The 25,636-nt window shown below is 42.3% G+C and overlaps 1 protein-coding gene across 6 annotated transcripts in view; it reads left to right on the forward strand.

Annotated features, from left to right (window-relative positions):
* SCTR (secretin receptor) overlaps positions 1–25,636 on the forward strand; it is an 84,444-nt gene that overhangs the window by 48,493 nt on the left and 10,315 nt on the right. For 3 of the 6 annotated variants that reach the window (XM_037146388.2, XM_037146392.2, XM_053666549.1), the window contains 7 exons: positions 2,217–2,314; positions 2,824–2,871; positions 3,209–3,338; positions 5,359–5,512; positions 17,608–17,668; positions 18,917–18,986; positions 21,409–21,500. In XM_037146388.2, the coding sequence (XP_037002283.2) occupies positions 2,217–2,314; positions 2,824–2,871; positions 3,209–3,338; positions 5,359–5,512; positions 17,608–17,668; positions 18,917–18,986; positions 21,409–21,500 (653 nt within the window). The remainder of the gene's footprint in view (positions 1–2,216; positions 2,315–2,823; positions 2,872–3,208; positions 3,339–5,358; positions 5,513–17,607; positions 17,669–18,916; positions 18,987–21,408; positions 21,501–25,636) is intronic. The other 3 variants (XM_037146398.2, XM_037146406.2, XM_037146417.2) reach the window with 3 other exon arrangements.

Consider the following 25,636-nt stretch of genomic DNA (forward strand, 5'->3'; position numbering starts at 1 on the left):
TTTTGTGTGTAGTATACTTCCTTAATGCCATGAAGCTTTGGCCATTCTGACCTCAAGGTCATTTTCATATGAAGAGCTATCAGCAAGTCTGGTTTCCCCAATATTATTCTTGTGTCTGTTTTGTTTTTAAATTAATACCTTTTTCTTCTGGTTACAAAGTAGTACTTACCCACTGTAGAAAAATCAAAAGTGTAGAAAATACAAGTGAAGCTACGGCTGGTGGCTCAGTGGACTGAGTGCCCACCTGTGAACCAACCGGTCGCTTGTTTGAGTCCCAGTCAGGGCACATGCCTGGGTTGCAAGCTAGGTCCTCAGCTGGGGGTTCATGAGAAGCAACCACACATTGATGTTTCTCTTCCTCCCTTCTCCTTCTCTAAAAATAAATAAATAAAATCTTTTTTCAAAGAAGGAAAATACAAGTGAAAATAACAACACCATCCACAAATTTAACCAGTTAACCAGTATTAACTGGTATGAAGTTAACCAGTATTAACATCTAACACATCTCCTTATAATCGTGTTCTTATGCAAGTATGAGGCTGAACTACATGAAATGGCCCATATTTCATCATTTTTGATCCACAAAAAAAGCAATTGCATATAATTCAACCTAACCCTTTTTTTTACATGTACTATAGTGGGAATCTTAGTATACATGTAAAATTTATATTCTGCCTTTTACTTAACATTACATTCTTAGCATGTTCTGACATCCTTTCAAGTTTGAATGGTAAACATTATTATAATGTGCCCTAACATGAAAATAATTTGGATTTAAAATAATTTAGTTAACTATTCTTCTGTTGTTGGACATGTTTTTCATCACAAATAGTTTTGTGATAAACACATTTATATATAAATATGCTTTTATATTTCTGATTAATTCCTAGATTTAGAAGGGGGGGTCAAAAGGACTGCGTATTTCAAAGGTTCTTAATTCCTGTTGCTTTCTGGAGAGATTGAACCAATTTTCATCCTACTTTTCCCTCACCGGCACAGAATATTATTACAGTAGTTAAAAATATCTGTTATTTTGGTTGGTTAAAAAAACGGCATAGCATTATTGTTTAAATTGTCATTTCCTTGATTTTTTAAGACTGTTGTACAATTTATTTTTTGAACCTAAATGCAGTTCTTTACATTTCTCTCTATGTGTCAAGTTTTTGTATTCCATTGAAATCTTTTTTAATCAAAGATGAACCAAAAGTGTGAAGCGATTGCTGGGTTGCACTCACAGGAGTGCAGTGTGTAGATCAGGGGAGATGAGGGTCCCTCTCTACATCTTCCTAGTTAGAAGATACATTTGGAGCTGTTCAGCTGTCCAGTTCTGAGTATTTTGTTTAAGAAGGACATTGACAAATTGGAGCACATTAGTTGAGCAAAATGTTGAGGGATTATAGAAAGACAGTAAAGACACAGGGAACATTTAATGCTGAAAGATAAGTGAGACAGATTGGCAGAATAGCTATATTAAAAATGACAGGCCTTTCTGTAATATGTTCATAACTTTTCAGTAAGTCTAAAACTATTGCAAAATGAAATAGTTTATTTTATTTTATTTTTTAAAAGGTTTTATTTATCTATTTTAGACAGAGAGGAAGGGAGGGAGAAAAAGAGAACCATCAATGTGTGGTTGCCTCTCATGCCCCCTTCTGGGGACCTGGCCTGCAACCCAGGCATGTGCCCTGACTGAAAATTGAATTGGCACACCTTTGGTTCACAGGCCAGTGCTCAATCCACTGAGCCACAGCAGCCAGGGCGAAATAGTTTATTTTTTAAAAGTAAAGACAAACCTTAGTTACAAGACTAATTGAGTTTATTTTAAGTAACTCCAGAAACAGAACAGACCAATAAGTGCAATTTATAAGGTAATAGATTTTAATATCACATGAGGATAAAAATCTAATATTTGTGCTGCCATATACTGAATAACTTCCTTTAAAGGCAATGAGCACCTCATTCCTGGAGGTATTTAAGCAAAACATTTAAATTTAGGGTGGCATAAGAGGGACATAAGTTTGAGTTGGCATCAGATGATCCTCAAGATCTTCTCCAAAGCCAAGACGTTATGAGTCTATGAATGATGTCCTTGGTACATAAGCAACATAGCTGAGTTGAAGGGGTTCAGGCAGGCCAGAAAATAGGTACACTTGAGGCAGAAAAGTGGAGAGCCAGCCAGGTGGGCAAGTGGGAATAACACATGCCTCTCTCTGCAGTACGCATACCTGCTGAAGTTGAAGGTCATGTATACTGTGGGCTACAGCTCCTCCCTGGTGATGCTCCTGGTTGCTCTCAGCATCCTCTGTTCTTTCCGGTGAGAAACTGCTGCCAGCTTTCCATCTCCTCAGTCTTTCCTGGGCACAGACTTTGCATCTCTTTGAACTGATTATGCCAAAGGAGGAGGGTCTGAGTGGGCCCCTCTGTCACCTCTTGATCTAAAGTTTATCAGTGGCAGAAATTCCTGTGACTGAACTTTCTGTGAAGTTTCTGTGACCTTGTTCATTCCTGAATTCACTCATACTTACTGAGCATTATTACTAAGGACTTACTGCACCAGTTGATTTACATGTTATTTCTAATTTTCTCACAATGGCATAAGATAGGTATCATTATTCCAATCTTAAAGGTGTAATAACCAGACTCTTGGTTGCAAGAAACAGAAATCCACTGTAAAACAGCTTAGGAAAAACAAAGATGACCTGACCCACATAACTGGCTTTAGGCGTCTGGCTTTAGGCATGTCTGAATCTGTGTGCTTAGAAGTATCAGCAGAACTAGGTTTGTGTCCCTCCATTTTTCTGTTGACACTGGCCTCATCCTCAGATATGCTTTCTGCAGGGGAGTCAGAGATGGCCACCAGCGACTGCACTGGTACGTTCTAACAGTTTTACAACACCAGGGTGAAGAAGGCTTCTTCTCCATTAGTTGCAATGAAAGTCCTGGGAGAATTCTCATAGGCTCAGCTTAAGTCACATGCCCCACCCTGAGTCAATCTCTGTGGCCAGGGTTGGAGAGCTGAGGTCTGTCATGAGGTCTGTCTCAGGTCTGTCTGGAAGGTGGGAGTCAGACCCGCCCAGAACTGGAATGGGTTTCCCATAAGAAATAGCTGGTGTCTGGGGCCTGGGTTTCCCCTACGCATTGCAGGGAAGGGTGGGCTTGGCTGCTCTCTGTTTCCTCCCAGCTCTGGCCCTGCTTTCTCTCCCTCCAGGAGGCTCCACTGCACCCGCAACTACATCCACATGCACCTGTTTGTGTCCTTTATCCTGCGCACCCTGTCCATCTTCATCAAGGATGCTGTGCTCTTCTCAGACGATGGTGTCCACTGTGATACCCACATGGTAACATGCCTCTGCCCCAGGGTGTGGCTAGTCCTGCCTGCGTTTCCCAGACTAACTTTGAAGAGGGTGGTAGCCCAGTGTCCTTCCCTAAAGTCCCTGCTGGGGCTGCGTTTAATGACTAGGGTAAAGAGGCACTGGGGCTGTGCCGGGAGGTTCAGGGAGAGTTCCATGTCCCCACATGCACCGCCTGGATCACATATGAGATCCACATGTTGAGAAGTCAGTCAGAGGCTGCCACTCAACTCCCAGTGTCCAAGAGTGGATTAACCACTCTGAGATTTTGATTTATAGCAAAGATCCTCTTTTCCTTACTCTTGCCAAGTCCCAGCTATAGACAAATGGCCAAGTCTAGAGAAGGATGGGTTGGTTGTACAGAGAAAAGGGTGAGTATATACTTGTATGCCTGCACACACAGGCCTGAAGTAAAACAATCATGTTTTGTTAAATCTAACCCTCTTTCTCATTCTGAATGCTCAGATGAGTTTTAATTCCTTGCAATATCACCGTGTGTCAGTTGGGAATCCCTTTTGGTGCACATCACAGAAAACTGTACATCGGTGGCTTAAACGGATGGGAGTTGTTTTCTATAAAAGCAGTCTGTAGATGGGCAGTCCAGAGGTGGTGCAGAGGCTCCATGATGCCATGTAGGGCATAGTCCTTTTCCCTCTTTCTGCTCTGCCATTCTTGACCCCACGCTTTATACCACATGTTTGCGATATGGCTCCTATAGCCCCAGGCCCCGCATCCACGCTCTAGACAAGGAGTTAAATTCACTTTGACTTTGATTTTTTGTTTTTTACTTTCCATTTTTCTACCACTTAACTTTTTCTTTTTACTTTGATTTTTCATTTGGGAAAGAACACCTTCCCCAAAACCTTTACCTACCTCTTATGGCTTAGAACTGAGTCATGCGGCCATACTTAACTGCCAAGGAACCTGTGAGACTGAGTTTTTTACTTTTACAGTCTCTAAAGCAGAGGCAAGTGAGGGAGAAGGGGATTGGAAATTGAGATTGGTTCAGTCACCTTTCTGCCACTTTTCACCACTCACCTGTGTAATTCCTTATATAGCTGTCAAGGAGAGCTCTCTAGATGAAATAACAGTATCAGACTAGGGATCAGGAGACTTAAATTCAGGCCCTACCCCATCACTGACCAGTTGTGGAAAGTTCTAGCAGTGCCCAGCAGGGATTCTATTAACATCAGACCTTTGAACTAACCATGGACCACACTTGGAATCAGAGTCTCTTGGATGCCCAAGGGTGGGAACCACAGATGGCCAATAGGGCAGCAGTGGGGACTCCTTTGTGGATGTGACCTTGCAGCAGCCCTCAGACCACTGTAGGAGCTGTCCTCTCCCCTAGGGACATTTAATAAGAGGAAAGGGGATCCTCATGGGGTGAGTATAGGAGCCATGCTGGAATAGAAGCCCCACCATCCCACAGACAGTTTCCTGGGATCTGTACAAGTGACATGTTTGTTATAATAGTCACTGCATCCTCATCAGGTATTAGAAGTCTCCAGTCCAGATGCAGTCTACCAGTCAAGAGCCATTTTTACTATCATATAATCAACATTGCCTCCTAACATAGTTGGTATGTCCATTCTTCATCTGTTTCCAGGGAAACTGAACTTGGAAAGGATTTTAACCCTTTGCTCAGATATGCCTTTTCCTTTCTAGACCTCAGTTGCCTCATCTGAAAAAGGAGGGAGTTGGGAGTTGAGCAATATCTGACACAATTTTACAGTTGGCAGCCAATTCCAGAATTTGAATGCAGTTTCTGCTTCTGCAATGCCATCTTGACTGAGCCTGCTGGACTCAGAGTTCACTTTCTGGAGAACTCTGTGGGCCTAGTCTTCTGAAAGTGGAAGGCCTCAGGGGATGGCCATGAAGTCCAGAGGCTCACTCTCTGGCTTGGCCCCTGACCCCTACCAATGCCTTGTCACTTTCTTTGAGGCTGGCCTCCAGAGGGAAGTCCCCAGTGGACCGTCCTGGGACTCACATGTCTCTCTTTGTCCAGGTGGGCTGTAAGCTGGTCATGGTCTTCTTCCAGTACTGCATCATGGCCAACTATGCCTGGCTGCTGGTGGAAGGCCTCTACCTTCACACGCTGCTCATCATCTCCTTCTTCTCAGAAAGGAAGTGCCTCCAGAGATGTGTTGCCCTTGGATGGGGTATGTTTGTCTGGGGGTATACTGCTGAGTGGTATGGAAAGGGCACTGAGTCAGAGGAATCTGGTTTCTAGTTCCACCTCCACATTTAAAGTTAGTTAACTTGTGTTATCTTAGATAAGTTACTTGCTGTTTAACCATCAGGATTAAATTTACTTATCTGTCAAATGGGAAATAATAGCTAAAATTTAGCCCCAATTTCTGACATCCAAAGCCTTTTATAATTTGATACCACCCAACACTTGTTGCCTCATCTTCTTTAGACATTCCATTTACATGTCATCATTTTTGCATTCTTTCTGTATCAGTTAGGGTGATTTTGACTGTAGGTATCATAAAGTCTGGCTTATATAAACCTTAAACATAAAATAAATTGGCTCATATAACTAAAAAACCCAGGGATCATTAACTTCAGGCAAGACTAAATTCAGTAGCTCAACAACGTATCTTTCTATTTTTCTACTTGCATTCTGCTAGTGCTCCCACTGTACCTGCCAGCAGCTTCTGGGCCACTGGTTTCCTTGTTAACATCTAATGAGAGAAAGAGGCTGTTTTCAAGCATTCCCAGCAAATATTCTATGGTTCCTTCTGATTGGACCAGCATAAACCTCATACACATCCTTGAGCCAGTCACAGCGGTCTGAGGGAATGGAATACACTGATTGGCTTGAGCTACTTAAACCACATGAATTCCAAAAGGAAATCAGGATTCAGTTTCTAGGAAGGAAGGGAAATGGTAGCAAGATAATCAACTGTAGTCCTCATTGTATCTTTTTCCTTTTTCCTTTCTGGTCAATGAGAATAATAACAACTCCTGTTTCTTGAGCACTTACTATGTGCCAGACATTGAGCTTGTCCCTTTACATGCATTATTTTGTCATCACAATTTTCAGAGTCCTCTCAGAGAAACCATGCCTCAGAGATGTGTCATCATAAGCTCAATTCACACTATAGACAAGGGCAGACTCAGGATTTAAACCATGGCCTATTTTTAAAGCCCTTTAACTTCTATTAACTTCTGTTCTGCCATTAACAAACATCCATCTATCCATTCATTCATCCTTCTATTCACCCCTCTATCTGTGCATTCATCCATCCATTTATCAACTGTCCATTTGATAAACATGTAAGTTAGCTACTGGGTTCTGGACAGAGAGCCAGGTTTCTAGGGGTAACTCACAGGCTTACAAGGATAGTCATGTGTACCAGCCACTAACTTCAGTTTCTTTCTTCTTGATGCACTTAATTAAGGAGTGTCCCTGCTGGGAATGCCCTTCATTTCTTTTCTGCTCATCTAAATACTACATGTAAGGGCCCTGGCTCCTTATCCGACCATCAGGGAAGTCACCTGAGCTGGTAGAGCTTGCTGAGTCCTGATTAGCAATGACCCTTGGCCAGCAGGAGGTGTAGGGCTCTGCAGATCTCTGAATACCCGCATAGACCAGTGGTCCCAGAGTACCAGTGGACCCGGGACTTGCCATATGCACCTTACTCTGTCAAAAAAGCACCCAGCTCAGAGCTCAACTCACTGAGCCTTCATTCAAGATCTGCCAGTTTCGCAGTATGGATGTGGACAGCTTTATGATCTATATCAGGATCATAATTTATTCAACTTTCTTTAAGCACTTTTTTGCACTCAGAAAGGCTTATTGGGATTACAGAAACAAAAATAAAACCAGTTCCACCATTTGAAGGGTTTGTCACCTGGCAAGAAGACAAAATTGTATTGTGATATCTCTCACAGGTTTCTAGGACATTTAAATGAGATAATGAGGGCCTGCCTTTCTTTCTCAGATATTTAGTGAGTTTCTGCTATTTGCCAGCCTCTAGGGATACAACAGAAATAAAACAGAAGCGGTTGTTCCCTCCAGGCCTCTCTGCCTACACAGCACCAAGGGGACCATGAGAGGGCCAAGGAATATCTAAAGTTCTCCACCTTTCTCTTTTGCCTTTCTCTTACAAAGGCAGTAGCCCCTCCTCAATTTGTACTCAACTTGTTTCCACAGAGATAGGTTGTTTAACTATTGCGCTCAATGTAAAACTTTGCAAAAAAAATTTTATGTGGTAAAGAAATCATTCTAGTCCCATCTAGTGAACATTTTCTGGGGTTTTCTATTTTTTGAAATGTGAAATTATAAAATATTTATTTTTCTTTTTTATTGTATTTTTCCAACACCATTTATCCTCCTTATATCTCCTCCCACACGTTGTCCATGTCCATGAGTCCTTTTTCCTTTTTGCTTGGTATCTTTACCCCCTAACTCCCTCTGCCCACAGCTGTCAGCCAACTCTTCATCTATTAGTCTGTCTCTGTTTTACTTGTTAGTTCAGTTTGTTCATTAGATTCCACAAATGAATGAAATGATATGGTATTTGTTTTCTCTGAATGGCTTATTTCACTTAGCATAATGTTCTCCATGCTGTTGCAAAGGATAAAATTTTCTTTTTTATGGCTGAGTAGTATTTGATTGTGTAAATGTCCCCTAATTGCTTTATCCACTCATGTACTGATGGACACTTAGGCTGTTTCAGTATCTTGGTGATTATAAATAGTGCTGCAATGAACATAGGGATGCTTATGTTCTTCTGAACTAGTGTTCAGGTTCCTTCAGATATATTCCCAGAAGCAAGATCACTAGGTCAAAAAGCAGTTCTATTTTTAATTTTTTGAGGTATCTCTGTACTGCTTTCCACAGTGGCTGCACTAAGATGCATTCCCCCCAACAGTGCAAAAGGGTTCCCCTTTCTTCACATCCTTGCCAGCACTTGGTGTTTGGTGATTTATTGATGATGGCCATTCTGACAGGTGTGATGTGATATCTCATTGTAGTTTTAATTAGCATTTCTCTGATGATTAGTGACTTTGAGCATTTTTTGTATGTCTATTGGCCATCTGTATGTCCTCTTTGAAGAAGTGTCTATTCAAGTCCTTCCTTTGTCAATTTTTCAATTGGATTTTATTTTTTTGGTGTTGAGTTTATAAGTTCCTTATAAAATTTGGATATTAACTCTTTATCAGATTTATCAGCAAGTATGCTCTCCATCCAATGGGTTGTCATTATATTTTGTTGTTTCCCTTGCATGAGGGGATATATCTGAGAAAATATTGCTACAAGCAAGGTCTGAGATTTTACTGCCTAGGTTTTCTTTTAGGATTTTTATGGTTTCAGGTCTAACATTTAAGACTTTGATTCACTTTGAATATCTGTCTGTGTGTGGTGTAAGAAGGTAGTCTAATTTCATTCTTCTGCATGTATCTGCCCAATTTTCTCAGCACCATTTATTGAATAAACTATATTTAGCCCATTGTATGTGCTTGCTTCTTCTGTTGTATATTAATTGACCAAAAAAGTTTGAGTTTGTTTCTGGTCTCTTTATTCTGTTCCATTGATCTATATGTCTGTTTCCTTACCAGTACCATGCTGTTTTGATTATTATGGCCTTATAGTGTAGTTTCATATTAGGTAGTGTGATTCCTCCAACTTTGTTCTTCTTTCTCAGGATTGCTGTTGCTATGTGCTTCCATATATGAAGGTAAATTTTTGAAATATTTGTTGTAGTTCTCTGAAATATGTCATTAGTATCTTGATAGAAATTGCATTGAATCTATAGATTGCTTTGGGTAGCATGGACATTTTAAAGATGTTAATTCTTCCTATCCATGAACATGGTATGTGCTTTGGCTTATTTGTACCTTCATCAATTTCTTTCTTCAGTGTCTTACAATTTTCTGAGTACATGTCTTTTACATCCTTGGTTAGATTTATTCCTAGGTGTTTTATTCTTTTTGAAGCAATTGTGAATGGGATTGTTTTCTTAATTTCCCTTTCTAATAGTTCATTACTGGCATATAAAAATACAACTTATTTTAAATATCAATTTTGTATCCTGCTACTTTACTGCATTCATTTTCTAGTAGTGTCTTGGTGTAATCTTTAGGGTTTTCTATGTACAGTATCATGTCATATGCAAATAAGGACAGTTTTCATTCTTTCTTTCCAATTTGGATACCTTTTATTTCTTCTTGTTTGATTGTCATGGCTAGGACTTCCAATACTTTGCTGAATAAGAGAGGTGAAATTGAACATCCCTGTCTTGTTCCCAGTCTTAAGGGGGAATTATTGTAGTTTTTGCCTCTTGAGTATGATGCTGACAGTGGATTTATCATATATGGCATTTATTATATTTGGGTATGTTCCCTCCATTCACACTTTGCTGAGAGTTTTTACTGGAGTTGAGTGATGGATTTTATCAAATTCTTTTTATGCATCATTGGTATGATCATGTGGTTTTCATCCTTCATTTTGTTTCTGTTATATATAAACATATATAAACATTATGTTGTATTCACATTTATTGATTTGTGAATGTTGTAGCAACCTTGCATTCCCAGAATAAATCCCACTTGATTGTGGTGTGTGATCTTTTTGATGTATTGCTGTATTCAGTTTGGTAATATTTTGTTGAGGATTTTAACATTTGTGTTCATTATGGATGTTGGACTATAATTTTCTTTTTTTGGTAGTGTTTTCATCTGGTTTTGGAATTAGGATAATGTTGGCCTCATAAAATGAGCTTGGGTGTTTTCTGTCCTCTCGAATTTTTTGAAATATTGGGTTGGCCTAAAAGCTTGTTTAGTTTTTTTGTGTAATGCCACTATTAATGTTTAATTATTTTTAACTTCACTTGGAACAATTTTGTTAGAGTGTATTGTGTCAGCTGTCATACCAGCATGCATTTTAAAAACTTAATAAAAATTGGTGAATTTTTGTGCAGCCATTTTAGCATTAAAGATGGGAGAAGATACACAATATTTTCAGTTTATTATGTTTTATTAGTTCAAGAAAGGTAAAAATGCAACTGAAATGTCAGAACACACACAAAAAGATTTGTGCTGTATATAGAGAAGGTGCTGTGACTGATTAAACATGTCAAAAGTGGTTTGCAAAGTTTCATGGTACTATTGATGTTTTGGCCAAATAATTCTTTGCTGTGGGCCTGTCTTATGCATTGGAAGATGTCTAGCAGCACCCCTGGACTCTACCCACTAGCAGCCAAGAGTGGGAGATAGCTGACATACAGAAAATATCCAAATCAAAGTGAATTGGTGAAAATGAAAAACGTGTCTTTTATTTTATGGAAAAAACTAAATGGACTTTTTGACCAACCCAATAATTTGGGAAGAGGTATAGTTTGTCCCAGAATGTTTGGTAAAATTCACCTGTGACACCATCTGGTCCAGGGTTTTTGTTTGTTGGGTATCTTTTAATTACCACTTTAATTTCATTGGGTGTAATCTGTCTATTCAGATTCTCTGGTTCTTTCTGATTTAGTTTTGGAAGATTCTATATTTCTATGAATTTATACATTTCCTCTATGTTGTCCAATTTGTTGACATTTGTTCATAATACTAAAAAAATCTTTTGTATTTCTTTGGTGTCAATTGTTACTTCTCCTCTTTCATTTTTGCTTTTATCTATTTAGGTCCTCTCTCTTTTTTTCTTGATGAATCTAGTTAAAAGTTGTCAATCTTGTTTATCTTTTTAAAGAGTCAGCCCTTGGATTTATTGATCTTTTGTGTTATTTTTAGACTCTATATCATTTATTTCTGCTCTCACCTTTATTATTTCCTTTCTTCTACTCTCTTTGGGCTTTGTTGTTCTTTTAAGTATAAAGTTAGACTGTTTATTTGAGCTATTTCTTGAGATAGTCCTGTGAGGCTATGAATTTCTCTCTTAGGATTGCTTTTCCAGTGTCCCACAGATTTTGAGTTGTTGTGTTTTCATTTTCATTTGTTTCAAGGTATCTTTATTTTTAAAGATTTTATTTATTTATTTTTAGAGAGAGAGGAAGGGAGGGGAAGAAGGAGAGAAACATCAATGCGTGGTTGCCTCTCACACACCCCCTACCAGGGAGCTGGCCTTCAACTCAGGCATGTGCCCTGACTGGGAATCAAGCCAGTGACCTTTTGGTTCACAGGCTGGTGCTCAATTCACTGGGCCACACCAGTCAGGGATCAATGTGTCTTTTGATTTCTTGATCTTGTTGACCCATTCATTATTGAAAAACATTCATTGTTATTTAGCTTCCACATCTTTCTGTATTTTTCAGTTTTCTTTTGTGATTGATTTCTAGTTCCATAGCATTGTGGTCAGAGAAGATATTTGAGATGATTTCAATCTTCTTAAATTTATTGAGATTTGTTTGTCTCCTATCATGTAGTCTGTCCTAGAAAACACTTCATGTACTCTTGAAAAGTATGTATATTCTAATGCTTTGGGAAGTAATGCTCTATAGACATTAAATATATCCATCTGTTCTAGTGCGTTGTTTAAGGTTTCTGTCTTCTTGTTGCTTTTCTGTCTGAACAATCTATCCATTGAAGTCAGTCAGGTGTTAAAATCTCCAACTATGACTGTATTTCTGTCAATCTTTCCCTTTATGGCCATCAAGACTTGCTTTACGTATTCAGGTGCTCCTATGTTAGAGGCATAAATGTTTACCAGGATTATATCCTTTTGTTGGATGGTTACCTTTGTTGTTATGGAGTTAGCATCCTTCGTCTCTTACTATAGCCAGATTTTAAAGTCTATTTTGTCAGATATAAGTATTTCTACCCCAGCTTTTTTTTTCTTTCCATTTGCATGAAATCTCTTTTTCCATCCCTTTACTTTTAGTCTGTGTGTATCTTTTGATCTGAGGTGGGTCTCTTGAATGGGTCCACTTTTCTTATCCATTCAGGTACCCTATGTCTTTTAATTGGAGATTTAAGCCATATACATTTAAAGTGATTATTGATAGATACATATTTATTGCCACTTTATTTTTAAACTATTTTCTTCTTTTTTCCCCTTTTTTCTTCTTGAACCAAGCTCTTTAACATTTGTTGCAGTACTGGTTTGGTGTTAACAAGTGCCTTTAGCTTTTTCTTGTCTGGAAAACTATTTTTCCATCAATTTTAAATGATAGCCTTGCTGGGTAAAGTAGCCTTGGTTGTAAGTCCTTGTTTTTCATTATCTTGAATATTTCATGCAATTCTCTTCTGGTTTGAAATGTTTGTGTTGAGAAATCAGATTACAGTCTAATTGGTAGTGCCTTGTAGATGACTACCTGCTTTTCTCTTGTGGCTTTTAAGATTCTCTCCTTGTCTTTAAGCCTTGTCATTTTAATTATGGTGTGTCTCTGTGTAAGCCTCTTTGAGTTCATTTTGTTTGGGACTCTCAGTGCTTCCTGGACTTATGTGTCTATTTCCTTCATCAGATCAGGGACGTTTTCAGTCACTATTTCTTTAAATAGGTTCTTGATCCCTTGCTCACTCTGTTCCTCTGGACTTCCCACAACATGGATGTTGTAATGCTTCATGTTGTGCCAAAGGTAAATGCTCATCATTTTTAAAAATTTTTATTTATTTATCTTTAGAGGTAAAGAAAGGGAAGTGAAATGGCACAGATAAGAAATACACTTTCCTACTGTGTGGCCCAGTAATTGAGCAACCTGTGCCAGGGAGAGAAATATCAATGTATGGTTGCCTCTCATTCGTCCCCTGCTGGCAACTGGCCTGCAACCCAGGCATGTGCCCCGACTGGGAATTGAACCGCAATCTTTTGGTTCGCAGGCCCTTGCTCAATCCACTGAGCTACACCAGCCAGGTGTAGCCCTCATCATTTAAAAAAATGTTTTTCTTTTTGCTGTTCTGCTTGGGGTTTTTTTTTTCTTACCTTGTCTTCTAAATCACTGATTCAATCCTCTGCTTTATCTAACCTACTATTTATTCCTTCCAGTGTATTTATTTCAGATATTACATTATTATATCTGACTCGTCCTTTTTATGGTTTCTCTTTTCATGATATTGAGTATCCTTATAATCATTTATGTAAACTTTGTATCTGATAAATTGCTTGTCTCCATTTTATTTGGTTCTTATTCAGGAGCGTTCTCTCATTCTTTCATTTTGGCCTGTCTTCCCATTTTGGCTGCCTCTTTGTGTTTGTTTCTAAGTATTGGGGTGATGGCTAAAAGTCTGGTTCAAACCTATGTCAGACACTGCCTGTGACTGGCCCTGGGCAAGCTGTTTGGAGCTAACAGCTTGTGGCTCTCTCTGCTGGGCCTGGGTGTATGCAGAAAGAACCAGGCTGTACACCAAGGCCAGCTTTTACCAGCACCAGTTCTGAGGGATGGTCAGCTAAAGCCTCAGAGCTCCCAGAGATCTGTCTTTGCCTGGAGGCTTTGTGTTGAGCTTAAACACTGAAATTGCCTCCAGCTGTACTCCTCTGAAGCCCAGCTTAAGCCTCACAGGGTGGGGCAAGAAAGATTCCTACTGGTGGAGCTATTGCTTCCCCTTGGGCTGACGCCGCTTGGAGGGGAGTGCTCTGCCCGAGAAGGATGGCTTTTGCAGTATGGGGATAACTCAGCATAAGGATCCTAGCAGCTATCCCTTCAGCTTTCTTCCCAGAGCCATCAACCCAGACTCTCCTCACACATATTTACTTCACTCTGCCCTCCTTCTGCCAGAGCCCAGGGAAAGTGCTGCAAATGAAATTTTGTGTGTTGGTTAGCCATCTCTCCCTGGTGGACAAAAGCCTTGCTGCTTTTCACAGCCAGATGTTATTTAAGTTCTTTTCCCAGTTCTAGTGCTACAGGCTGGGGACCATCTTGGGGTTTAGAGCCCACCGTTGTCAGCGGGAACTTTTTGGCTGCTGACATATTCCTGTGGAACTTCAGCTGCTGCTGTGGGAGCTCAGCCAGCCCTCTCATGCCTCCTCCTCACTCTCTACCAGACTTGTGGTTTCTTCTATATGTGCTTGGTGATAAGGCATCTCTCCAGTTAGTGTTCAGCTGGCTATTCGGGTGATTTTTCTATAATTTAGTTGTAATTCCATTTGGCCCTGGGAGGAGGTTAGTGTAGTTTTAACTTATTCTGCCACCACCTTGGATCCCCATGGGTTTTCTTCCAGATCGCTCTTCCTACTCCCAATCTTCTCCACATAGTTATGGTCATTCCATATGCAGAATTTTTTAAAAGATTTTATTTATTTATCTTTAGAGGGGAAGGGGGGAAGGAGAGAGAGAGAGAAACATCAATGTATGGTTGCCTTTTGTGCATCCCCTGCTGGGAACTGGCCTGCAGGGAACTGGCCTGCAACCCAGGCATGTGCCCTGACTGGGAATCGAACCACGATCGTGTGGTTCGCAGGCCTGCGCTCAATCCACTGAGCTACACCAGCCAGGGCTCATATGCAGAATTTTGAATCTTGCTTCTTTCTGTTAACTCACAAGCATGCTCTATGTTCCTTCAAGCCTTCCATAAATGTTTCAGCCACATGTATTAAATACCTATTATTTGGACATTTACGTTTTCTCTAATATTTCACCATTATAAATAACACAATGATGAATACTTTCATGGGCAAAGTTTATTCCAAGTGCAATATTGAATTCTAGAAGTGAGATCACCGAGTCAGAAGGAATGAACACTTCTACGTTTTTAGTGCTTATGCAAAGCGTTTACAAGATGGCTGGGGTGTCAGTTTGTACCCAGAGAAGGGTTTTTATGTACATGAACAAGCTCTGGCTTTTATGGGCATGAACAAGCTCCCACTCAGCAGTGAACTAAAGTTCCTTCTCCAGCTGGGATCTGCATCAAAACTGTGTGGGAGCATGTTGAAAGGGTTCAGAACAGGCCTCCCCAACATGTGCCACTTTGGCATGTAGATTATTTTGAGCCGAAAGCATTCAAGGTCCTGTGGGCTCACCAGAAAGTGTAGCTCTCTTTAAACACCAATCTGGGGCTTTGCCCATAGTTGGCATTATTATCAGAAAAAAATTTTAATGACTTACCTATAGGGTAGGGCAAACTTTTAATTACTGAACATCTGCTCTTGTCATCCCTCACTGAACTTCCCTCTGATGCCCCAAGGCACCTTACCCATCTTTGTCTCTGACTGCCACATGTACCTCATTTTTCCTTTCTGTCACTGAACCTCTTATGTGTGTGGTATCTCTGAATCTTTCATGTATGTGGGGTTTCTGTATGTATGTAATTAAATTTGGTATTTTCTCTTGTTAATCTGGCTCATGTAGATTTGATTATTAGACCAGCTGGAAGAACCAAGAAGAGTAGAGGAAAATTTCTTCCTCCCCCACAGTGTCACACCTAGTTGGCTGGGTCCCACCTCCAGTCTCTGAGCCAGTGGGCCGGGGGTGGAGCCTGCGGCTCTGCATTTCTAACAAGGCCTGAAGGAATCCCTGCATTGCTGGGGATTCACTGAGAACCCTGATTCAAGAAGCCATTATCAGTTTTTCACTTTCCCACCATGTCTCTGTTAAAGGGGGAAGACAATGAACAGATAGCCCTCAAAATCCATATCCTTTGCCCAAAGCCCCTCAAACTGAGGCAGGACATATTTTGAAATTGCTATTTTATCAAAGTTATGCATGTTCTTGCTTTAAAGAATTAAATAGGACTACAAGACCCATAATAAAATAAAGCAATCTCCTGCCCCCACCTCTGCTTCCCAGAGCAGAGTGTTAACTCTTCAACTTCATAACTGTTCCTCTTGTAATGTACCCTCACGCTTGTAAACAATATTCTTCTATTTCTTGATTTAGCCATCTAAGGCATTATTTATTGACTCTGGATGATGAAAGGTAAGGATATAAAAAATTCTCCAACTACCACCTCTATCCTACCATTAGAATTTTTAACAGTTTTTGGTTAAGTCATATTCAATGTGTACATCATTTTATCTATGTAAATATTGTTTATTACTAAGTCAAGTAGTATACAATGATATTCCAATATTTAACTATTCATTTTTCATGGAGTTATTTTTAATTTGCTTATTTGTTTTATACTGTCATATTAATTCTCCCAAATTCTCTAGCAGAACTGCAAAACCCTCCAGTGCTATTTTCCAAATATTGTACCAAACCGCCACACACTTGGTGGCTTAAAACAACAGAAATTCATTCCCTCACAGTTCTGGAGGCCAGAGGTTCAAAACCCGAGGTTTTGGCAGGGTTGCTTCCTTCTGAGGCCTCTGAGGGACAATATGCTCCAGCCCTCTCTCCGAGCTTCTGGTGGTTGCTGGCAGTCCTTGGTGCTCTGTGGCTTGTAGCCGCACTACTTCAATTTCTGCCTCCATCTTTATGTGGCCTTCTTTCCTATATGTCCCTCTTTCTCTGTGTCTCTTGTGGCCTTCTTATAAGGATGCCAGTCATATTGAGTTAGGGTCCCAATATGCCTAGCATTCTTCTAAATATGACCTCATTTTAAATAAGTACATTGCTATCTATAGGCCCTTTATTTCAGGCCATTTGGTTCCTCCAGAAAAGAACCCTTTAATCTCCTGCCTGGGGTAAAGGGGGGATAGCTGGAGCAAGGGTAGAAACCTGGCTACCAAAGGTCTGAAAACTGAGCAGCCTAAGGGTGGGGTGCCTACCATTCGACATATAGATGAGCATGTCCATTAGAAACAGCATCTGAGCCACACACGGAGCATTAAATTTTGTAGTAGCCACAGTAAACACAGTAAAAAGAAATACATGAATTAATTTTAATGTTTTATTGAACCCAATATAACCAGAATATTACCATTTGAAAATATAAGTAATAAAAATTAGCATATTTACATATTTTTACATTGTCAATAGCATATTTTACTTTTTTTTCTTTGTACTAGATCATCAAAATCTGGTATCTGTCTTGCCCTTCCGGCACATCTCTCCTGCCACCAGCCACATAGCAAGTACTCAGTAGCCACATGTGGTGAGCGACCACGGCCCTGGACAGCACAGTGTAGATTGTCACTTCACCCCTTCTCTTCTCTGCAGAGGTCGTCCAGAGTCTGGCTCAGGCTCCTAGGAGACCTTGAGTCCCTAGTGGTCTTCAGGATCCATTTGATCCTGCCTCAGTTCCAAGACTTCCCTGGTTCCCTTGAAGCATAAGGCTACATATATATGCAAGATTTATTTACAAGGCAGTCTATATGGACTTTGCTCCCTACCTGGGCTGGGGTACCTGAATGTCCTGTTCCTCATAATGGTATGGAAAATTGAGTCCTCTCTCTTCTGCCCCTCCCTTTATTTTTAATCCTCAGGTTCCCCAGCCATTTTTGTTGCTTCATGGGCTATCGCCAGGCACTTTCTGGAAGATGTTGGGTAAGCTGTTTGAAGGAGAGATGATAAAAGTGTATTTTATATTGTATAATTCTTTAAACAGGATAAACACTTCTTTGGAATAATCTAGGAGAGGCCTGTTTCTCAAACTGAGGGCCACAGGAGGATTCTCTGGAGTGCTAGCCTTCTGAGTGCCCAGCTCTCCAAGGGTGTGAATTTGCAGATGGGCTGAGGTCCTCACCACACTTGCATCCTCGTGGGCCTCCCTCCCTGCCTGCCTGCCCGCCCTGGCAGCTATGTGGCTAGTTAGGTGCCAGACAAGAGCTTTGTAACCCCAGGAAGGTGCTGCTCAGTGATGAAGCTCTAAAGTTGCTGACCAGCTTTTCCTGCTTCCTGGCTTTTCTTCTTCCCACCTTCCTACTGCACCTAGGTGTCTGAGAGCCTTGCAGAGCCAGGCCTGGAGGATGGCAGCCACATCCTCAACAATTCCTGCTGAGGACAAAGAGATCTGTCTTGTTCTCTAGAGATTTGAGGTGCTGGGGTGGGAGGTGAGCCCAGGGGGTCTTCTGTGTGTAGGTGCCTGGAAAGAAAGCTTGAGAGAAGCCAAGGAGGAAGTGAGGCAGCATGACAAAGCAGGGGTCTGGTTCTCTTTGCCAGAATGACACAACCAGGCCAGGAAGTGGACTAGGTTCATGAGCCTGATAAGTGTCTTGCTGTCCAAAATTAACCCCAAATAAGTGTTTTAAAATAATTCTTTTAATTGGGTAAATTAACTTTTTAAAAAATGTGGATTTTCAGCTTCTTTAGAAAAATTGAAAGTTTTATCAATATTTTCCATTTTATTTTGTGGCAAAACAAGCTGAAACAGTCACAGCTGCTTTGGACTAGACACATGCTCTCCAATTTGCCAAGTATCCCCCAGGCCTGATGTCACTGGGGTCCTGAGGTCACATGTCAATCACCCAGCCTCTTCACTCATGGATGTCACCTGCCTGGCTAGTGTTGAGTTTGCCACTTTGTTAGCTTTGAGATCTGAAGGCTCTGGCTTTCGGGTTCCACACACGTCTGCTCCCCCAGACACCAGGCATGGCTGGAGACGAGGCGCTGCTCCCTCAGCGCAGCTGTGCTCCTGGGCAGCAGGAGAGGGTTGGTTCTAAGTGCAATAAGCACACAGCCACAGGGGTCAGGACCACAGCATGGGTCCTTCATCTGAAGGGCACCTCAGGGAATGAGTCTTCTCTGGTCAGCTCAGCTCCCCACTCCTAACGGTGCCTGGCTGTCCCTCCATAGGTGCTGGGACATCAATGCCAATGCATCTATCTGGTGGGTCATTCGAGGGCCTGTGATCCTCTCCATCCTGGTAAGTGGCCATCCTCCCCTGAGCTGGGCTCCAGTGAAAGAGACCGGACAGTGACTGGCCTATAGGGACAGAGGAGACAGGACTAGCGCCATCCCCCGCTCCAGGCATGGGATGAATAAACCTCAGAGCTTCCAGAGGTTGACCAGCAGTATGAGGGGCTAGAAATTCCACCCCTAGAGAATGGTGGATGGGAGTGGGGTCAGGAACAGGCAGGAGGTGCAAGAGCCTATGTCACTTACATTTGTCCATGACTAGGTTCTGAAATGTGGTGAGCAGAGCTCTTTGCACTAAATTGGCTAGCTCTGTTGGCTTTAATTCCACCTCTACTGGTTTAGATTTTGGGGTCTTAGTTATTTTACAAGTATCCTCTTGTTAAACTGGGAAGAATCATGAGCCGGGATCCTGGAGGGACAGGTGGGTTATGGCTGGGGAAAGCTGAGTGAGGCTGTGATCTTTGGCCTGAGCACTCGTCTTAACTCGTCTTAAGTTCCCAGGTGCTTCTGCTGAGCCTATGGATGTGGATAAGACTATGGGGGACAGAGGAAGGAAGACACACGAGGGACACAGTGGGGTTGTCTCATGGACCGAATCAGCCCCTGCACTGCACACAGGGCTCAAAGGGACTCCAAGGCTGCAGGACCAGTTGACAGAAAGTGCCTTCCGTGGCCTTGTGGGAGCAAGGAGAGGGCACAGGATGGGGTAGCAGACTTCTCCTCTCCCACCGGCTGACTCAGTGACCTCCTGGGGCCAGCTGGGAGGAGGTGGCCATCTCATGACCTTCTTCTTTTTCAAAAATAATAAAATTTGTGTAAAAGAATTAGAAGACACACATATATTTTTAAAAGGGAATTAAGTCACCTTTTAGTACTTTGGATACACATGTGAGTACATGTGTTTTCCTTCCTACCTTTTTCATCTTGAGCACACATACTTTTTTTTAATGTATAGTATGGTTTGTATCCTACTTTGTTCATTTTCTCACTTAGCAATAGATGTGAGCTCTCCCATGTCCTTTGAAGTTATTTGACCGACCGATGTGTTATGGTTATATGCTATTCCCACAGGAGAGTGTCTCCTCATTTAGTTAAACCAGTTTCCTTTCTGTAGTTCTGGGACTCTGACAACTCCGCTGGGCAGAGCCCCAGCTGAGGGACAACCAGAGTCAGTGTCCAGGCTGATTTCATGTGACTGTGGTCTGTGGTGATAGAGGGATGCTGGGTGGCCACTCCTGCTGCAAAACCTCTCCCTGCCAGACTGTCACATGGCCTAGAATGCCAGTATTTCTGTCTTATTCTTAGGATCTTAAGATTGTTTTTTCCTTTTGCCTAGAAGTGCTTGCTAAGGCAAAAAATAAGATAAAATGAAATAGCCTTTATTACTTTACTCCATGCACAGCTAGCTCAGAGCAAGATGCCTAATAATCTGAGAAGCAGTGTTCCCAAAGCAGCAGTACCCTAATCCTGTGTCTTTTGGCAAGTGTCCCCAGGCCCCAGGCTACTTATGTGAACAAAGAGGGTGCCTGGCTGGGTGATTCCACTCATCCCTTCTCTGTAAATGGTTCTGGGGTTGGCAGGTGAGTGGGGAGGAGAGATACCACCCTGTGTACAACTTCATAACATTCTGGCACTGGGGATGGAGGAGGAGGGGACACCAAAAAAAAGTGAAGAGACTCCATTCCTGTCCTTTAGGAAGTTATGATTGAATTGGCAGATAAGTGGACAAACATACAGATTTGACAGATGCATGTATTTGGCCCCTCTCAAATATTTCCAGTGCTCTTATGCAGTAACACGGTCCCTAACTACAAGGAATTAGGAAAGGAAGGTAATCAAGGATGGCTTCCTGGTGCTGGTGGTTGGGCTGCCACTGGAACGGTTCTGTGTGATCCCTAGACCAGTAGCTTCAGCATCACCTGGGAGAATATAAAATTCAAATTCTTGGGCCCCGCCCTAGATGCTGGGAGAGCATGCAGCAATCTGTTCTGTAAACTTTGAGAGCCTCTCTGTAAAGGTTCTACTCAAAGTGTAGTCCAGGAACCAGCTTTAGCATTCCTGGGAGTTGGTTAGAAACGCAGAACCTCAGGCCCACCCAGACCTGCATTTTAAGAAGATCCCCAGAGGATTCCAGTGCTCTTCAAGTGTGAGTACTGGTGCTGAGGCTGAGTGGACCTTAGAGCCCCTGCAGACCAGGCCTAGGAGGAGTGCTGTGCCACCATGGCCTCCAGACAGTTTGTTTGATTGGGACAAGGAGGTGGGGGGCAGGCAGGTGAAGTGGGGAAGCAGTGATGTGCCATTTTGGGGCGTATCCTGGGTGTGGTCTGCAGTACCTTCTCTGCCCTCAGGCCCTGGGGCAGGGCCAGGGCCAGGGGAGGAGGTGGGAATGCAAGTCACCTGTAACACGCACCCTGCCTTGTGTTTTACAGATTAATTTCATCCTTTTTATAAACATTCTAAGAATCCTGATGAGAAAACTTAGAACCCAAGAAACAGGAGGAAATGAAGTAAACCATTACAAGTAAGTGGAGGGCAAAGACTCAGGCATGTTCAGTCAGCACACATTTACTGAGCAAGAGCTGTTTACCCAGCTGTTGTTAGGCACTACTGGAGACAGAGAAGAGAAAACCCCGACCTATTTCCAAGGAGTCTATATTCAATATAATAGTATAAATGGGGGCAGGGGCGTGGGTCTGTTGGGAAACCTGAGACACTGCTCTGAGGGTGAGGAGATAGGAAATCTCAGCGGGGATTCAGGAGGCAGAGATCATCAAATTTTTAAGGTGTGTGGTCCAAAAATACTTTAAAACCTTTAAGATGTTGTTACCGAACAGGGCCAAGGTGGGTGTACGATATACTATTACCGAAAGGAACCCCTACTAGGTTCGCTATGCCCACTGCCAGAGTAAAGACATCTCTCAATGCCAGACATTTGTGAAAAGGAAAGAAAATGTTTATTTAAAGCTATATAGACTTAAGAGTAGTGACCTAACATCTTCATCAAAATATCAAAGTCCTTTAGGATACCCACAGACAAACACAGCCCTAATCTGGGGTACCGTATCTCAGGAAAAGAAGCAGAAGTCCTTGATTCAGGCTCCTGGCACCATCAGCTGTGTTGCTGCCGAGATCTCCAGTTAATCCAAATCCATGTGGCACCTTCTCATGGCCCACCAGCAAGAGTCCTTTCACCCCTTTTCTTCCAGGCAAAGTCTCTCCTGCTTCCTAAGCCACGTGGCAAAGGGAGTACCCCAAAGCTGCATGGTCCTCTCTCACCAAAGCTGAGGGAGTCCCCACTCTGCCAAAGCCACATGGTTCTCTCTCCAATGGCTGCCACATCTGGGTTTAAATCCCTGTACCAATCTTCACCTGTAGCCCCATTTCTGACTCCTCCTACAATCAGTTTCACCTGCCAGCATTCCTGTATTCTTCCAGCTTTACTGGGCTGTCATAGTGAGTCTGGGCAGGTGTGTCCCCATGCATGGAGCCAATCTTCTCCAAGCTCTCATGCAGGTGCTCTTACCAGGGGGAGCTGTCCCCAGTTACATCTTGGGTGGAAGTCACTTCCATCACCCTGGCTCAAGGCATGGCCACAGCTATTTAACATATCTATGAAACCAGTTAAAGGCTATAGATATGTTAAATGACCATGCCAGAGGTTAGCTGAAAAGCTGTTGCTGTACGAAACAGCTCTGCATGTTCCTGCTCTATGTGTCCCTTCCCCCAATTCACACCTGTAGGGGTGGGGGAAGGAGTGAGGACATCCTATATATCTTTCTAATATTTCCTGGACACCTTGAGTTTTGGACCCCATTCCAAATCCCTATTTGGCCCCCCCCCCCGGGCTACACCCTGTTACAGTCCCTTCTTTCAGATATACAACCCCTTTATAATCATATAAAGGACAAAGGACAAAGGTCTCATCTTCTTGTAACCACTTCCGGCTAGACATGGACGTCATCCTACCTACTCTTGGGTCAGGGGTGCCCTGAAAGGGGGGTGTGGCACAGGAGGAGTCCTTCCTGTAAGGGGAAAGACGTTACAGAATCCCGGTCAGTTGGCTGTCACCAGGAAGTCGCAGGCTTGGTGTCCAAAGGCTGGCATTACCGGACCGTTGGCATCCTAGTTGTATTCTGGAGGTGACGTATTTGGAAAGAGAGTTGGAAGCACAATTAAATCATAACCACTAAATGACCAAGGCAGGAACTTAAGTAAAGAATGGCTTATCTGGAGGAAGGTTTACAAGACATCTAAAACTCTCGTGGCCTATTATACTTCACTCGGGCTGAAGGAAATATATTAGGACTTCCCTCCTTTCAGATTTCTGGGCCCTTTATGTCCAAGCCATCAAGACAGAAAAGGGAAAATCAGTTCTAAAGTGAAGCCCACAGACCACCCGAACCCTTCACCAACCCAACCACTTAGTCCAGCCAAACCGCTGAGTCTCAGGGGGGCGATGATGAAGATGGGCTCCTTCAGTGAGGCCTACATTGCAACCAGTCACTCAGGTAATGAGGTCATAGGCATATGCCCTGTGAAGACAGAAGAACACACAGGTTAATTTATACAACAATCCCCAAACCAGTCTCTGTGCCTGTGAGACTGCCTTTTGGGAAGACATCCAGTTGCAGGGTCCTTTCTACAATGACATCTAACAGTGGCAATTTGACAGATCCTTTGCACCTGTAAATTGTGTTTTTTCAGTGATATTATAAACCCAGTTTAAACTTTCAAATGAAAACAAACTTTTAAGACAGTTAGCTGTGCCATTCCCATGTCCAATACTGAGCATCATGATCTTCCTTGAACCACATTTTTTCTCCTTAAGATCACCTTTATTGTTATTACAGGGACTACTGTGAGTCCTGCTTTTAATTTTTTAAATATATTTTATTAATTATGCCATTACAGTTGTTCTATTTCCCCCCTTCAGTCCCCTCCACCCTGTATACCCCCCACCATTCCCCCCCTTTAGTTTATGACCACGTGCCTCAAGTTCTTTAGATTCTATATTTCCCATACTATTCTTGCCATCCCCCTGTCTATTTTCTACCTACCATCTATGCCACTTATTTTCTGTACCTTCTCCCCCCCTTCTCCTTCTCCCATTCCCCTGTTGCTAACACTCCATGTGATCTTCGTTTCTATGGTTCTGCTCCTGATCTAGCTGTCCTCTTAGTTTGCTTTTGTTTTAGGCGTGGTTCTTAGTAACTGTGAGTTTGCTGTCCTTCCACTGTTCATATTTTTTATCTTCTTTTTCTTAGGTAAGTCCCTTTAACATTTCATATAATAAGGGCTTGGTGATGATGAACTCCTTGAATTTGATCTTATCTGAGAAGCACTTTATCTGCCCTTCCATTCTAAATGAAAGTTTTGCTGGATACAGCAATCTTGGTTGTAGGTCTTTGGATTTCATGACTTGGAATACTTCTTTCCAGCTCCTTCTTGCCTGTAAGGTCTCTTTTGAGAAATCAGCTGACAGTCTGATGGGAACTCCTTTGTAGGTGACTGTCCCCTTATCTCTTGCTGCTTCTAGGATTCTCTCTTTCATTTTAATCTTGGGTAATGTAATTATGATGTACCTTGGTGTGTTCCTTCTTGGGTCCAACTTCTTTGGGACTCTGAGCTTCCTGGATTTCCTGGAAGTCTATTTCCTTTGCCAGAATGGGGAAGTTCTCTTTTATTATTTGTTCAAATAAGTTTTCCACTCGTGGCTGTTCCTGTTCCCCTTCTGGTACCCCTATAATTCGGATGTTGGAGCATTTAAAGATGTCCTGGAGGTTCCTAAGCCTCTCCTCATTTTTTTGAATTCTTGCTTCTTCACTCTTTTCTGTTTGGTCATTTTTTTCCCTCCTTCTGGTCCACTCCTTTGATTTGAGTCCCAGTTTCCTTTCCATTACTATTGGTTTCCTGTGTATTTCCCTTCATTTCAATCAGTTTAGCTTCCATATGTTCTTCTAATTTATTACTAAAATCAACCAGTTCTGTGAGCATCCTGATCACCAGTGTTTTGAACTGTGCATCTGAAAGTTTGGCTATTTCTTTGTTGAAGATTTATCGGCTCTGGGGCTGTGAGTTGTTCTTGAGCCATGTTTTGATCTGTTTGTGCCTGTTACATATGAGGAGTGGAGCCTTAGTTGTTCACCAGGGTGGGGTCACCCAGGTTGCTGGTTTGTGATGCTGTAAGTGGGGGCGGGGTCAGAGAGGGACAATGGTGGTTCCCTCTGCTGCTTCCTGCTGCTGGGGCCTGCACGGTCTGTCTCACTGCTAACTTCTTCACCGGTTTATGTGTGCGTGAATGTGTGACTGCGATCAGCCCTCAGTGGGTCCACTGTCTTGCACCCTCAGTGGGTCTGCCCGCTTCTCCACACTTGGGATCTGCCCACAGCTGCTGGTGTACCTGGGTCACATGCCCTGGTCGGTCCAGTGGATCTTTCCTGCCCGACCCTGCTCTGCTGCTGGCTCTGCCCCTCTTATCAGTTTGGCTGAAGGGTTCGTAGTTGTCAGACTTCCGTGTAGTTCAATTTTCTGTGGTTTGGCTGCATTTTTATTGCTAAAACTTTGTTGTTTTTAAACTTGGTTGTGTGAGAAGGCGCAGTGCTTCCACCTACCCCTCCATCTTGGCGGAAGTCTCCTTTATACATATTTTTACCCATC

Source organism: Artibeus jamaicensis, unplaced genomic scaffold, assembly GCF_021234435.1.
Source record: "Artibeus jamaicensis isolate MK-2021 breed Jamaican fruit bat unplaced genomic scaffold, CSHL_Jam_final contig_463, whole genome shotgun sequence".
NCBI lineage: Eukaryota > Metazoa > Chordata > Mammalia > Chiroptera > Phyllostomidae > Artibeus > Artibeus jamaicensis.